General features: G+C 53.8%; 1 protein-coding gene across 6 annotated transcripts in view; it reads left to right on the plus strand.

Annotated features, from left to right (window-relative positions):
* Positions 1 to 11,358, plus strand: part of TPD52L2 (TPD52 like 2) — a 17,356-nt gene extending 5,998 nt beyond the window's left edge. The window contains exons 4-11 of one of the 6 annotated variants that reach the window (XM_040638616.1): positions 93 to 152; positions 5,250 to 5,351; positions 6,839 to 6,899; positions 7,863 to 7,948; positions 8,404 to 8,430; positions 9,379 to 9,420; positions 10,509 to 10,557; positions 11,126 to 11,358. In XM_040638616.1, coding sequence (XP_040494550.1) covers positions 93 to 152; positions 5,250 to 5,351; positions 6,839 to 6,899; positions 7,863 to 7,948; positions 8,404 to 8,430; positions 9,379 to 9,420; positions 10,509 to 10,557; positions 11,126 to 11,221 — 523 coding nt within the window. In that variant the 3' untranslated portion in view covers positions 11,222 to 11,358. The remainder of the gene's footprint in view (positions 1 to 92; positions 153 to 5,249; positions 5,352 to 6,838; positions 6,900 to 7,862; positions 7,949 to 8,403; positions 8,431 to 9,378; positions 9,421 to 10,508; positions 10,558 to 11,125) is intronic. The other 5 variants (XM_040638617.1, XM_040638618.1, XM_040638620.1 and 2 more) reach the window with 5 other exon arrangements.
* Positions 11,359 to 15,507: the final 4,149 nt, after the last annotated feature.

Consider the following 15,507-nt stretch of genomic DNA (forward strand, 5'->3'; position numbering starts at 1 on the left):
GCCCTCTGTGTTCCCTAGAATTTCACCTGTAGTTCGAAACCTTAGTTGAAATAATTGTTCTAAATAATTTACCACAGACTTTCTGTTTTTAGCTATATGAAAACTTCTGAGAAACTTGGAGAGTGGAATGAGAAAGTGACCCAGTCAGACCTGTGAGTGCCTTTGCCGTCAGCACCTCCCTCTTCCTCTTCCTCTTGACACTCCTTTTAGGGACAGGGAGGCTGTGCGCACTTGGCACAAACCTAGTTTTAGTGTTTGGGGCTATTTTATTTTATTTTATTTATTTTTATTTTTTTAAAGATTTTATTTATTTATTCGACAGAAACAGAGACAGCGAGAGAGGGAACACAAGCAGGGGGAGTGGGAGAGGAAGAAGCAGGCTCACAGCGGAAGAGCCTGATGTGGGGCTCGATCCCATAACGCCGGGATCACGCCCTGAGCCGAAGACAGACGCTTAACTGCTGTGCCACCCAGGCGCCCTGGGGCTATTTTATTTTTAATATAATTTTTCTTAAACACAAATGAAGGTATAACTCTCATGAAATGGGTGCAGTTGTTGAAGGAGATTCACTCGGCCACCGGACCGCACTGAACACCTTCCTCTGGCTGACGTGGACACGTCCCTTAGATGAGCGGCCTGGCTGGGCTTGGGCAGCATCTCTGGCTGGTAGGAGCCCCTCAGCCTTGCAAGTGGGCAGAATGGCTGACCACCATCTGGACTGATGGTGATGGTGATTTGGGGCTTTTTTTTGGGTCTTCTGTCCCCTGCAGACCTAGCTCCAGCTGAGGGGGGTTCTCAGACCTTCACTCATACTTAGGGTTGGGGTGGTTTTTGAGTGAGGGCTGCTGCACGGGGCGTGCTGGTGGGATCGTGACGTCGCTTTGGTCAGAGGGGCACCGAGCTGTCAGCCACACAGAATGTTAGAGTAGGAAACACGTGGATGGGTTTTCATGTCCTTCAAAGCTGTAGTTCGGAATGGGTCCTGGTGTTTTATTTGAGATCCTTACACAAGGTAATAGGGCTTCTTTTATCTGTGATCTAGTCTGATTATAATTGTTTGAACTGGGTGGGGTCACATTTTAAGGTAGTAGCTTTCTGGGTTTCTTTTCTGTCTCTTGTTGAGGAGGAAGTGCTGTGGTGTCTCCAGCATGGCCGACAGGCCTTTGTGTCTTCCTGGAGGAAATGGTTGTTACCGGGCTTGTCTTCATGGTGCCTGGGAACCCAGGTTGGTTGGCTCTGTGCTTGGAGTCTTCGCAGCCTGGTGTCAGCAGGGGCGCTGGGTGCCAGGGCGCTCTGGCAGGTCCCACCATTTGTGTGGTTGGGAGGACAGCAGTCGTTGCCACGCCCTGCTGTGTTGTGTCTTCAGGGCTGTATTGGACAATGTCTTCGCAGTGTTGCAGATGTTCTTGAGGTTGAGGCAGTGGCTGTCATCTGTGCAGTTTGGGCGCCGGGCAGGCTCATGGTGCAGACTTAACCCGAAAAGAGCCTTAGGAGACTTTAGTGCTGTTTGTAAAACCAGGTGACATAAGGTTGCTAGGATACTGTTTCAGGTAATTACAACTCTGACTCCTCTGAGACAAACCTGTGGCTCTGGGCATGGAAGTGGCCGGTAGGATGGCCTTTCCCAAACGCCTTGCCAGGTGACGGCCCTTCCCCTGAGGCCTCATCCCCAATTCTGTTGGTGGAAGCTCTGGGGGCTGGAGCATTTCTGCAGGGACAGCCCAGGGGGAGGACGACCCAGCTCATGGTGGGCTGACTGAAAACATTGGCTGCTTTATGCTCGCTGGGGTGAAGGTGCTTGCCTGGTCATTGCTGCAGGAGGCCACTGGCGGGGCATGACTGCCTGCGGGGATCCCTTTCAGCCAGCTTTTAAACGTCTGCCTGTAGTGCTGGCTTCCGTGAAGCCATGCTGGGCGTCAGCAGTGTTGATGCTACTCACCCTGTGCGCTCTTGGCCGTGAAACGGTTGCCCCGTCAGGTTCTACCTCAGGGAGACAGAGCTGAAGTCGTGCGGAGGTGGCACCGCAGTCCTTCGGTTGTACGTGACAGCGCAGATGCAGACGGTGTCAACCTTGTCCGGCTCCTCCTTCACGGTGCAAGGGGTGCCCAGCGGTTCAGGGTTGAGTGTTCGTAGTATTGCTGCCCAACAGCAGGAGGGCCCGGTGCGGGTCTCACTGGACTCTCACTGGGGTCGGGGAGCTGTAGACTTCTCTGGCTGTCCGTACTGCGGATCATGCCCATCCAGAGGTGGAGGTGGGAGCAGCCCCCGAGGGCAGAACCCAGAGCAGGTGCGTCCAGCAGGTGCCCCCACGCTGACTGTGATGGGGGGAAGCTGGCATCTGTCAGGGTTCTACGCTTTGGTTTTCTTAAAAGGTAGAAGTAATTTTTAAAGGGGTGCTGGCCAGGGTGGCCCAGCCTAGCACTCTTGAGCACGTCTGGGCCCAAGTTACCTGCGTACAGACTCTGACTCTGCCCCCTGCCCTGCATCTGCCCTGACTTGGAGGTTCCCATCTCTGAAGGAGTTCCTTGTGGCCCCTCATTTCCACACCCCAGGAATACTGAGGGTGGTGGAGTGTGGGAGATCACCTCTGTTTGGTCTCCGGCAGGGGTGCTGCCTTTCGCAGTGGCCCGTAGTGAGGGTCTCCTGTCTGTTGTCTAGTGGGTGGCTCTAATCCGAGTCGCCCTCAGCACGTTGCTCCTCGTCACCGACAGTCTGTGGCACAGGCTTGTGGTCTTTCCAGCTGCAGTTTCCCTGTGGACGTGGAGATTCTGTACGGACTTCCCCTTAAATTCTTTGCTTCACACTGTTAGTTTCAACAGACAAGTTCACGTGGTCTTACATGTTCGCTGTATCATGAGAAGTGGCTTGAACGCCTTTTCTGAATTTGTGTTTCTGAAACTGATGCGCGTCATTAGTCACCTCGTACTTGGTGTTTTATAAATAACAACATGGCTTCCAGTCTGTTTCTTGCAGATAATCTAACTCACTTTGAAATAAAACCAGTTCACCAGCTGGGGGTGAGGGTGAGGAGGCCCAAAGGGCTCCTGCAAGTTAGGGGCTCCACAGAAGGTTCCAGAGCCTTGCCTTAGCAGGCTTTGTTGGGGGGGATGTGTAGCATGTTTCCCCTTCCCTTTCTTGCCGCAGTTCTGCTGACCGCAAGACAGGCTATGGTGCAGGGGGAGGCTCTTGGCTAAGGCTCCGTCAGGTTGGAAGGCGCTTTGGAAGGTTACAGCTGAGTGTGTGGAAACCCTCCCCAGAAGGAGTGTGTGCACTCTGGTTTCTTGTAGTGAGAACCCGCTGCGGTGGGCCCCCCTGCTGGCTGGCCTGTCTAGGTCTCAGCCGTGCAGCTGTCGGCTGCGGCCGCGTGTGTGCTTGGGTTTTGTTTCCATTCCTGTTCAGTTCTGTGATTGTTTCTATTGTGGGGGGAAGGGATTTCTGGTAGTCAGATTTTGCTAAAAGTTGGACTCAAAATTAGACTTTTTTAGTTATTGCCTTCAGGAAAATCAGAGCAAATCTTACAGTAAAGAATTTATTTTATTTGTAAGATTTATTTATTTATTTATTTATTATTTTTAAAGATTTTATTTATTCATTTGAGAGAGAGAGAGAGAGACAGAACAGAAGCAAGGGGAGAGGGAGAGGGAAAAACAGACTCCCTGCTGAGCTGGGAGCCCGACGTGGGGCTCGATTCCAGGACCTGGAGACCATGACCCGAGCTGAAGGCAGATGCTTAACCCAGGCACCCCCAAATTTTTTTTAAAAGATTTTATTTATTTATTGGAGAGAGAGAGAACGAGCAGTGGGGAGGGGCAGAGAGAGAAAAGTAGGCTCCCCATTGAGCAGGGAGCCTGATGTGGGGCTTGATCGCAGGCCCTGGAGATCATGACCTGAGCTGAAGGCCGACACTTAATGACTGAGCTACCCAGGCACCCCTCACAGTAAAAATTTTAGATTATTTTCTCTCCATTATTAGTATGTTCTGGGATTCATGGACATTTCTGGAAACTAAGATAAACTTACTGTTCCAGTGACTTCAACATATTTTCAAACTCACTTGCTAGAAAGCACATGTTTTGAGTCCTGGGCCCTGCTGGGCACCTGAGAAGCCTGAGGCCCCATGCAGCCTGAGGCCTATGCTGCTGTGAGAGTGCCTGCCAAGTAGAGGGAGGCCCTCCCAGGAGTGTGCAAGGCAGCCCCACACCTAGCGTGGGCAGTCTGGAGTGGTCAGGAGGGAGGAGAGGCAGGGGGCAGCAAGCACTCCCAGTGGGGCGTCCTGCAGATGGCACTGGGAAGCGGATGGGGAGGGCACTCAGAGGACCCCGTGCGGGTACTGTCTGACCTTCCCCCTGTGACCTGCTGACACCCACAAGGCGTCAGAACATGATCTCAAAGAGGAGTCTGGCGTCTTGAGAGCCTGGCCTTCACAAGCTGTTTCCTCAGCCCTGCCAGGTTGACCAGAAACGAGCCCTGGGGTTCAGGCGGCTGTGTCTGTTGTTTTTGGGGGCAGCCGGTCAAGGGCTGGCAGTACCAGGTATTCGCTCTCAAGGTGGGCCCAACGGTGTCCTTGCCGTCTCTGTAGACATCGCACGGATTGAGGCCATGGATTTGTGTCTTCCGGGAGGAACCCGAGTGCGGGTGAATGGGGTAGGAGGGCATGGAAAGGGTGATCTGTGCTGTGATCCCAGGCTACCCTTTGCACTGAGAACGGTGGCCTGAGATGAAGGTCCCCAGCTCAGAAGACAGTGTTGTAAGGTGTTGTAAGACAGCACGGGAGGGTGGGGGCTTGGAGGGGGGGTCCCAGGAGTCTACAGGCTGCACGTCCACACTGTCAAGCGCGTCCCTCCATGGGCGTAGTGGAGTTTTGACGTGAGAAGCTTCCCAAATAAAGTAACAGAACGAGGGGATTTTTCTGGCTTCTGTCCCAGACCCAGGGTCCCTGTGGGTCTGTCTTCACTGCAGGAGGCGGACTCTTCGTGTCCCAGGCCGTCAGCATTGTGGTGAGAAGTCAAGGGAAGTAGGCACCTGAGTTTTAGGTGAGGTGGAGTGAGGTCAGAAAACAGTTGTTGCAGAGCTGGGAGGTTGAGACCTGGCTATGCCGCTTCTGTTCCTGCGGTCGGTTCCCTCCCTGGTGTCCAGGCACGTGCTGACTAATGGCTCCTCTCTCCTTCTTTTGGGTACTTGGCGTCCTTGGCTTATGGGGGGTGGCTACTCCTTCTGTTGGGTTAGTTCAACTCCTATTTCTTCTCAGCTACAAGAAGACTCAAGAAACTCTCTCTCAGGCGGGACAGAAGACGTCGGCTGCCCTGTCCACCGTGGGCTCCGCCATTAGCAGAAAGCTCGGGGATATGAGGTGAGATGCTCTAGTCGCGTGGGCCAGTTGGATGAGGGTTTCGGAGTTTTAGAGCTGCTCTGCAGGGGCCCAGGGCTCAGGTGCATACCCTTTGGGGCCCCTTGGCGCCCACAGATATGGGCCCACCAGCCTGGACCAGTCAGTTGGTTCATGGTCCCGTGTCTGTGGGCTGCTTCTTTGCCATCTCTGTTTCTTGGGGGAGGGCGTCATTATTTCTTTTGGGTAACTTCTGATGCTTGGGATCTGTAAAGGCGGGTGCTTCCCACTGAAGTTCCACAGAGGGAAGACGGCCCCGTTTGGGGGTTGGCGTCAGGATGGGGCATCACTCTGGCTGGGCCGATGAGGGGGGCGGTGGGGGAAGTGTGTTGTTTCCTTGGAATGTTTGCCTGGCCCAGATCTCAGCGTGTGGCTGTGTGCCAGGGGCCCCAACTGAGTGTTCTCCCCCAGAGCTAATGAGACCTTCATGGCCATCAAAGGTGCCTCTGGAGCAGGGTATAAGGCCAGGGAGTGTGGAGGCAGCTTGGACACTTGCTGGGCCACACCTGGCAACACTCACCCGCAGCCTGATGGCTCTGGCTTGCCCAGACTTTCCTGCTCTGAGCTCCGTGGCTGCACCTGCCAGGTCTCCTCCATTCTGCAGCACCAAGCCAAGGGGATTGGACTCTGGATCCTGAGGCCATAGCGTGAATCCTGGCTCGGCTGCCTCCTCATTGTGCCCTTGGCAAGGTGTCCCTCTCGGGATTGTTAGGATGAAGCGTGCACTGCTGAACGGCAGTGCAGAGTGCACTTTGTTACCATTGCCAGCATCCTGGCCATCCCTGCCCAGCCCTGCCCTGGCCTCTGACTCGCACTCAGGACCAGTCCCCTCACTTAGGGATTTCAGGGGATGCCTCCCTGTAGTCCCCACCCCATGCTGAGGCTTCTGTCTTCTTACAGTTGAGAATCATACTGTGGTGATGCCTGTGGGCTTGGCGTGCTGAGTGCAGCATTGGGGGTCCATCCCGCTCTGTAGCCCCTCACCTCTTACCCTTGGGTGGGCTGCCTCCCTGCCTGCTTAGGTTAGGCATTTCCTCACCTTCTAGGCCTGGCAGGTGCCTTCTGGGGCCTCAGGGTGGGGGCTGTGCCCTAGCCACAGAGCCGGAGGTGAGGTCACAGACGCTCCACCCCCAGCTTGTGCCCAGGGCTGTGCTCACCTTTCATTTGTTTGATGGAATTAGCCCCCCTCCAATTTTTATTTTGAAAATTTCAAATTTTTGGAGAGGTTGAACTGTTAGTACACGGTCTGTGTGTTTCCTTTGTGCCTTGGATCAGCCTATAAACACGTAGGCCTTGTCCACAGTGGTTGTGATTCATTGGGGCCCTACCAGCCATGGCTCAGAGTTGACGGCAAAGAGGGTCTGCAGTGGTTCCTCCCATAGACTTCACAGTAATCTGCTATTTCTTGACTTTGTGGGTGTGTTCTTGTAACGAATCTCATTTGAAATTAGATGGGACGCCATCGCTGCTGCACTCTGGGACACCTGTTTTGGCCACCTGAGCCGTGCTGTGGTAAGCCCAGTGACAGATTGATCACACGCCACTGGTGGCCTGGCCTTGCTCCCAGGGAGCGCCACGGAAGGCAAGGCGGGCTGTCACTGCGCCACGGAGTGAGCCGTGTGTCAGGTTGTTCTTTCATCAGAATGCTGGGCTGGTAACAGCGTTTGGGGCAAGCGATGACTGCGGTGCCTAAATTACGTGTCCCTAGGAGTGTCCTCTGTCACTGCGCCGTTACTGTTCTCCAGCGTCCTCACTCTCGGGCGAGTGCGTGCAGAGCATCGGCACCGATGGGAGTGGCTGTGGTGGGGCTGTCGCAGGCCATTGTGATGGGGCCGCCCTTTGTACCGCGGCTCAGTGCTGCGTCTGTCCCTTTGTTCCCCCTTTTGGCTCCAGGAGCTGGCATTTGCTGCGGACCCGTGGTGTGTCGCCTCAGGTCACGTGCCCAGCCTCCCTGTGCTGCCGCGTGTTGCGTTAGCACCTGCGCTTCACATGCGTGGGCCAGCCAGTGGGAGGAGCCGGGCCCTAGTCCAGGTGCCCAGAGGGACTGTCCCGTTGGCTGCTGTGCCTTCGCCGGCGGGCTCTTTGGTTTTCTCCTGCTGTATTTTCAGGGGCATGGTGAAGTCTGACATGTCGGGGTCCTCGATGTGTCCACTGTTGCCGCACCACACGGTCTCAGGTGGTTTCTGAGGCCACAGCCCCTGAACCTCCCCAGTTTGGAGCTGAGGTTCAGTTTTTACCACTTCTTGAGAATGAAAATGAGATCTAGGGAAGTTTATGTATATTTAAATGTCTGCCCCACATCAGTGTCCTCGATGGGCCTGTCCAGGAGCAGCCCTGGTCTGAGAGGCTTTTTGCGTGCCCCTGGGGCACGAGATGGCAGGCTGGGAGAGAGAACTGGATTTGGGTTTAAGCGGGAATGGGTCTCTGTCTAGCTTGGTGACCTGTGACAAGGCACCTGCCTTCCCTAATCCTCAGACTCCTCCTCCTTCCACCTGGAGATGGCAGGGCCTGCCGTCCACCCACGTGGCCGTGTCACTTCTGAGAGGACCTCCATTTGGGGGGTAAGAGGTGGTGGGCCTGGCTGCGTCAGGGTGGACGTGGCTATGTTGCCCTTGGACACGTGTGTTTCTAGGCTGGACTCTGTCCGCTGTAGTGACAGAGCCGGAGTGCAAGGTGCTTGGCCCGGGGGTGTCCCAAGTCCTGTTGCAGCATATGTGTGTGCTCTGGTCTGGCTCCTGCCCCAGCACACCTCACACCTCTGCACTGCTCCTCTCTTCGTGGCTTCACTCTAGCCCCAGACAGGTCACGGACATGAAGGTTCCTCGTCTGTGACCCAGGTGGGGTCGTGGAGGGGCCGGTCGTGTGCCTCTCACAGAGTTGGGGCTTGGGGAGAGTGGAGACAGGGTGCATGTCTGGCTCTCCCTGGGGTGTGAGGACTGGGGGTGGTCATGGGGGTCCCTGCGTGGCCTCCCTTTCCTAACACTGCATTTCTTCTCCTCCTGCTGCCACCTTTCAGGGCTCGTCCGTTCTCACACTCCTTTAGGTAAGACTGCTGCTGGATGTGCCCGTGGAAGGCTCTTTTCTTGATGCAGGGCAGGGTGGTATGTGGCTGGCCTACAGGCGGCTGCATGGAAGAAGTGTTGAGGGGTGCCACAGCCCCTTGCTGGCACAGCCAGGCCCGCCAGCCTTCGTGGCCCACTGGAGAGCTCATGGCATTCCTCGGGCTGTGACCACGCGGCTCATCGCCAGCCTCCAGCCCAGCCTCACGGAGCTTGTCCAGCAGCTTCCACCTGCGTGTATTCCTGAGAAGAGACCTATTCGCATGAGAGGGTCACGCTGACTCTCGCAGTTGTGATCTGTGCCTCTTCCTCCAAAACGCCGGCTCCTGTTTTCTCCTCCTGAGAAGCAGTCTTATGCCTGCGAGTTGAGGTGGTCTTGTTTATCCTGTGGGAGCAGCGAGCAGCACTGGGACCCTGTTGGGCACCCTCCTGAGTGGTCCTCACTCTGTGAGATTCAGTCATGCTTTTCTAGCCTGACACCAGCCCTGCTGCCCCGTCACACACTCTTCCAGCTCGCAGGCCTGGAACCCAAACCCAGAACAATGTGTGATTGTAAATATTTTTACTTACTTGACCTGGTTGTTTCTCTTTTGCCAAAAAGTGACTTCACTTGCTGTGAAGTCAAGTAAGGACATATGACAGTTATTCGTACCAAAAGTATTTTAAAGCCCCAGGATTAGGTCTTAGTTGCCTATTTTAAGGCTCTCCCTCAGCCATGTCCCGTTTCTGGGGCAGCTTTGGAGGCCAGGAGAGGAACCTGGGTCCAAGTTTTCCTCCTGGTGCCAGGGGCCCTTCTGTGTGTGGTGGCCAGAGCCCCCCTGCCCTGCAGAGTCAGGTTTCTGTGCCGACGAGCTGATGGGTGTGGTGAATGCCAGGCTCGTCCCTGTGTTAACTCCTGCTTCTTTCTCTGCTTCTACCATGCTTCCGAGCAGCAGCTCTTCAATCCGCCACTCGATAAGTATGCCGGCCATGAGGTAATGTGCACTCGTGCCCCGGAGCTCTTAGAGCCAGGGCGGGAGTCGGGTGGGAATGGGTGGCTCCTGCGGGTCAGCCTCACACTTCCGGTAACCCTGAGCCAGGGACCATCTTCCCCTGGCAGCCTCCTGGGGGCCAGAGGTTGGAAAGATCCCTCCTAGGCTAAAGAGCTAGTAGGGGTGAGGCTCAGAGGAGACCATTGTACCAAACGGGCTCCCATCTGGAAGCTTCCAGGGCTGGCCATGGGGTTAGGCCAGGGAGGGGTAGAGAGATTCATGTACATATGTGGCACTCAGGAGGCTTGAGGTGCCTTCAGGCCTATTACGGAAACTTTTATCTGCACTGGAGGGGAGTCCTGGTCTCCTCAGAACACCCAGAGCCGCAGCCTGTTGTTGAAACTTCCCATGGGTGTGTTCTCCACTGGGGTGCAGCAGCAGAGCCCCCGTCTTTGTTACAGGAGAATCTGCTGTGGCTGCCATACCCCACAGCATGTCTGGGGTCCTTGACAGGCTGCCTCTAGGGGCCGGAGGCCTGGGAGGAGCCGGGCCAGTGACGTAGGAGCTGACTGTGGAAAGGGTGCTGGGTGGGGCTGGGGCTGGCCTGCTTTCTCCTGTGCGGCCTCCTCACTCCCTTGTCCCAGAATTGTCCTTGGTTTTCCTTTGCTGGGCTTCTGAGAGAGATTTGTGTCAGGAACACCTGGGACTTTTCATGACCTCAGTATGTGTGTATTTAGAGTACAGCAGAAAGGTGCCCCACATCCCACCCACTGCCCAGGTGAGGGGTCTGCAGTTTGCCTGTGTGAAGTCTGGGTTTCACCCTCTGGCGGTGTGCAGGTCTTGCACTTGGCAGGTGTGGCTGACCTTTTCTGACCTGGAAGCCTCCAGAATGACCTTTCCTGGGCCGTCTTCAGGGGGCATACCCCTTCTCCTTTTTGGCTTGTCCCGTTTTTACAGTGAGGTCTCAGGATGCTGTCAGGGATCTTTCTGGAGGTTGTCCCTAACCCTGAAGCCCTTCAGATTGAGGAGGGCAGCACAACCGTTTGCTCCCTACACTGATCTCTCCTCTCTCTCTCTCTCTCTCTTTAAAGGAATTCTGCAACCTTCAAGTCATTTGAAGACCGAGTTGGGACCATAAAGGTAAGTGTCTCTGGACCATTCACTTGTCTTGTTGGGGTGGGGCGTGGCCCGTCCTTTACGTGAACTTACTTAGTCATCATAGATTCACGTGCAGTTATAGGGACTAACGCGGAGGGTCCTTGTACCTTTTACACAGTTTCCCCAGTGATCATGTTTGGCAGTAGCACAGCCAGGATAGGACATTGATACAGTCAAGGTGGAGAGCAGTTTCATCCCCACAACGGTCCTTCCTGGTGCTCACCTTCCTCCAGCCCTACCCCCACCACCACTCATCTGTTCTCCCTTTCGATGACTTGTCATTGCAAGAATGTCCTAGGATTGGAACCGTGTAGCGTGGAGCCTTTGAAGATTTGCTCTTTTTACACTGCATAAATCCCTGGAGATACTGCCAGCCTGTTGCCCGTGTCGGTGATTTGTTCCTTTTTATTGCTGACCGGTGTTGATGTGGCGTAGACTCCGTAGAGAGCTGAACAGCTGGGGTTCCCAGCACAGGCCTAGGACCTGCCGGCATTGTGTGCTCTGCCTCAGGTTTTATTATTTTTTTTCTTGGTTTTTTCCCCGTCTGTAGTCTAAGGTTGTAGGCGGCAGAGAGAATGGCAGTGACAACCTTGCCTCCCCGACCGGGAGTGGCGCCAAGCCCCTGCCTGATCACACGCCTTTCTAAGCCCGTCGCAGCTTTGCCCAGCCGCGGAACAAGTACAAGCACACCCTCATCGCCACGACTGCGACTCCGCGGCGGAGCAGCCTGCCGGGCCGTGGGCAAGTGGACAGAGCGGGCTTTGAGGATCGTCGTGCCATTCACATGTAGACGTGGCCGCGGCGTTCGCATGAGGTCTACGGTCTTGTACGCAGATGCTTTCCACTGAAGTCGGTAGATGCACACCACTGTGCGTCCGTCCTGGGTGCAGGGAGCGGACAGGACAGGGGGCCCTTGGGCAGTCTTGTTAGTTCAGGAGAACGTGGAAGGGACGGGAAGATTCATCCAGAAAGCCCTACCTGATCTTCAGTTTTTATTTCAAATGCTAAATGAGAAAACTGTCCATTTTCTGAAACCCTCCAGAAAAGAAACTGGTTATCAGCAGCTGCCTAATTGTTACACTAACAATCTAGCTTTAACAAAAGCAAATTTTTTATTTTTTAAATGCAGTGAATTTTTCAAAAATTAAAGCTAAGCAAAGCAGCTTTAGCCTCAGTTAGAAAAAATTATTTCTTTGGACTCAAGCTGACATACAAGCCTTACATCGCCTTATGCTTTTATTTCTTTATAATGTTTTTATATATAAAGATAAGGGTTCTTTAGTGGGTTTTGAGCACTGTGTAGACTTGTGCATCTGGCCCGAAGGGCAGCATGCCTGCACCACTGGTGTGTTTTATTTCGCTGATGCTTCATCCTGGTGTATGAAGCTTGCTTCTCTCTCCTCTCAAGGACCAGGGCAGCTCCTGCTGGCCAGAGGGCTTCTGGGCCGGTGGGGGGGGGGGGCAGGAGAAAGAAAAGCCAACACCCTCCATAGACGGCTGATGCATTACTGGTCCTTGGTCCCAACCTGCCTGTTTGCTGCATGCTGGGGACGAGTGAGAAGCAGATGGGCCCTGCATGGGGTTGGCCGGAACTCTGCTGTCGCCTTTTCTCAGGAGCTACAAAGATCTCATTCCCGTTCAGAAGCTGCCACACCCCAGCAGCCTTGTGGTCAGGGCCCCACGTGTGGGGTGTGTCTGGAGGGGTAGCTCTGTGCCTTACTGGCTCCCAGCAGGCAGAGACCGCTCCTGCGCACACGCCTGTGCACTTGCTGGGGCGGCGGGCCATGGGCTCAGAGTCCACTCTGGTAGACCATGGTGTGCTCTCTGGTAAGCTGGTGTCTGCGGGCTGCTTCCAACTCCCTGGTGGACTGCAGTCTGTGCTGGTGCCATGGGAAGAACAGCATTGGGCGTTTTTTTCTTCAGGGTTAAAATCAGGGATAGGGTGTGGTGAGAAAGCAGGATGCAACTGTAGTAATTGAAATTTATCTTTTCCTTAAAGTGGATAATGGGTAATTTGTCAATAAAGCATTCCTTTGGGGAAGAACCCATGTGAGCTTGTGTGGTACGTCTCACTTCATCATGAAGGTCAGGAAAGAGTGGCAGATAAAGGCCCCGTTGAGGAGATCTGTTGCCTTGGGCTCACACCAGAGGGAGAGGGAGAGGCAGGCGGGAAGCAGATAAAGCTCAAATGCAAATCCCCAATCTTCAGTCGTGTGAATGAAAACAATGTGCGGTGAGAGAGTATCATGGTGACAAATCTGTGCGGTGTCTGAGGAAGGGGAATATGGAGGGTGAGAGGGAGCTAGCCAGCTTACAAGCATGGTCAGGGCTAAGCAGCCAGAGAGGCCTGCAAGCTAGGCGCTGGAGAGGCTGGTTGGCCAACCAGATTTGCCCCATGGAAGGGTTTGGGCCTGTTGCAAGGATCTAATCCAGTTGCAGTTAACCCAAGCTTCAGGGACAGGAAAGCTGCATGTATCCGCAGGTACAGAGTCTCATTCAGGCAGAGGAAGGCATCATGAGAGAGTCCCGTCCTTACAAACCCCCCCCCCCCGTGGGACCATGTGAACAAAGGTAGGTGACCGCCTTGAACAAACAAACCAACCGTCAAGTGGAGCTCTCCCGAATTAAGGTGGCACAGACCAAGCGAGATGACGGGGCCTCACAGCAGGGAGGACGGGCTCCAGTCAGCAGAGTTGGCAGACAGGTCGGCTGTCTCGGGAGGCCTCCGAGTGTGTGCAGGGGCGCAGGTGGAGCACCCTGAGGGCAGTTTGAGGACTCCTTTGTTAACATTCTGTCTTCAAGATTCAAAAGTGGGTCCAGTGCATGCTCAGAAACAGGCTCTGCTTCCCCACTGGCCTGCCCTCTGTGATGACTCTCTTTTTAAGACTTTATTTATTTATTAGACCGTGCACACGTGTGAGCAAGGGGGGGGGTGCAGAGGGAGAAGCAGACTCCACTAAGCAGGGAGCTGGAGGCAGGGCTTGATCCCAGGACCCCTAGATCATGACCTGAGCCAAAGGCAGATGCTTAACCCACTGAGCTACCCAGGCGTCCCTATGATGACTCATTACTTGTTCATCTTGCATTTCTTCATGAAAAGGCTAGCAAATATGAACACGTATTCTCATTCCTTTCTCTTTGTTATTCATAAGACACTGTTCTGTGTTCTGCTTTTGCTATGCCCTGAGGTGCTAGCCACACCCACCCATAGGCCCTTTGAGGGAGACCCTTCTTTCTGCCCGCCCAGTGCTTCAGATGTGTCCATTCCTGCTGTCCTGGGTGTTCCTGGTGGTCAGCACTTTTACTGGGAGCATCGGACTTCCCTTTGGGACCAGAGAGCAGACTTGCTCCAGATATAATAGCAGGGAAAGCTAGTAACTGCACATTGTACGAACTATGCACCCCACACGGTAGTCCAGTACAACAGTCACCTGGTATAAAGGGTGGCCTGCAGCCAACATTTACCTTCATTTACTTTGGGAATGGGTTCCATGAGGGTTTTTTGGTTTTTGTTTTTGTGGTGTTTTTCTTTTTCTTTTTTAAAGTAGGCTCCACACTGGGTGTCCCAACACGGGTCTTGAACTCAAGACCCTGAGATCAAGACCTGAGCTGAGATCAAGAGTCAGATGTTTAACCAACTGAGCCACCCAGGTGCCCCATGTAGTCTTCATTTATTAATATTCAAATATTCTGTGGGTAAAAATCTGTGAGGCTTTGTGGGATAGAGGAATCTGATATGGACCCAGCCCTCAAGGGCTTTGCAATTCCATTTGTTGGGGAAGACGAGGTATTGCCCTACATAACAGGCTTGTGTGAGGTGAGCTTTGAGAGCTTGGGGTACTGGAACAAGTGGTGGGGCAGGTAGAAGCAAGCGCATCCTTGGGAGGGGCTGCTGTTGGAGAGTAGCAGCAGCGCCTCCTTCTCCAAAGCCTCAGTTCCTTTGTCTCAAGGTGAGGACAACGAGGTCCGCCTCGCCTGGCCAAGGGGCACGGAGAGCACAGGGGCTGATGACAGCCACTGTCAGCATTTCACAGGTACGCTTTCTGTCTTATGTCCTCTGAACAGGTTGGGTTGCTTATTTATAAACACACTTGTAAGGATGAACGTTTTCTTTTTTTTTTTTTTTTTAAGATTTTATTTATTTATTTGACAGAGATAGAGACAGCCAGCGAGAGAGGGAACACAAGCAGGGGGAGTGGGAGAGGAAGAAGCAGGCTCATAGCAGAGGAGCCTGATGTGGGGCTCGATCCCATAACGCTGGGATCACGCCCTGAGCCGAAGGCAGACGCTTAACCGCTGTGCCACCCAGGCGCCCCAGGATGAACGTTTTCTATCCTCCATCTTGCTCATTTACCTTCAGGAACTATCACAAGAATTTTTTATGCTATTTTGTAGCCTTTGTATACATTTTTTAAAAAAAGATTTGACAGCAAGAGAGAGCACAAGCAAGGGGAGCAACAGGCAGAGGGAGAAGTGGGCTCCCCTCTAAGCAAGGAGCCAACTTGGGGCTTGATCCCAGGGCCCTGGTATCATGACCTGAGCAGAAGGCAGACACTTAGCTGACTGAGCCACCCAGGTGCCCCCTTTGCATACATTTTTAATAACTATACTGTTCAGGGGTGCCTGGGTGGCTCAGTTGGTTAAGCATTGGACTTGATTTTGGCTCAGATCATGATCATAGGGTTTTGAGATCGAGCCCCATGTCGGGCTCCCCACTGGATATGGAGCCTGCTTAAGATTCTCCCTCTCTCTCTGCCCGCCCCGCCCCCCCCCAAAATAAACCCACAAAACTATACTGCTCCGTTTGAGTGTGCTTACTTGTATGGTTGGGCAGGTTTTCATTTTCGTTATTATAACACCATCAAGAGCATACACTTTTTTCTGTATTCGGGAACATTTTCTTAGGAAGAATATCCCTAAAGTGGAACAACT

Source organism: Ursus maritimus, unplaced genomic scaffold (genome assembly GCF_017311325.1).
Source record: "Ursus maritimus isolate PB19 unplaced genomic scaffold, ASM1731132v1 scaffold_22, whole genome shotgun sequence".
NCBI classification, from domain to species: domain Eukaryota; kingdom Metazoa; phylum Chordata; class Mammalia; order Carnivora; family Ursidae; genus Ursus; species Ursus maritimus.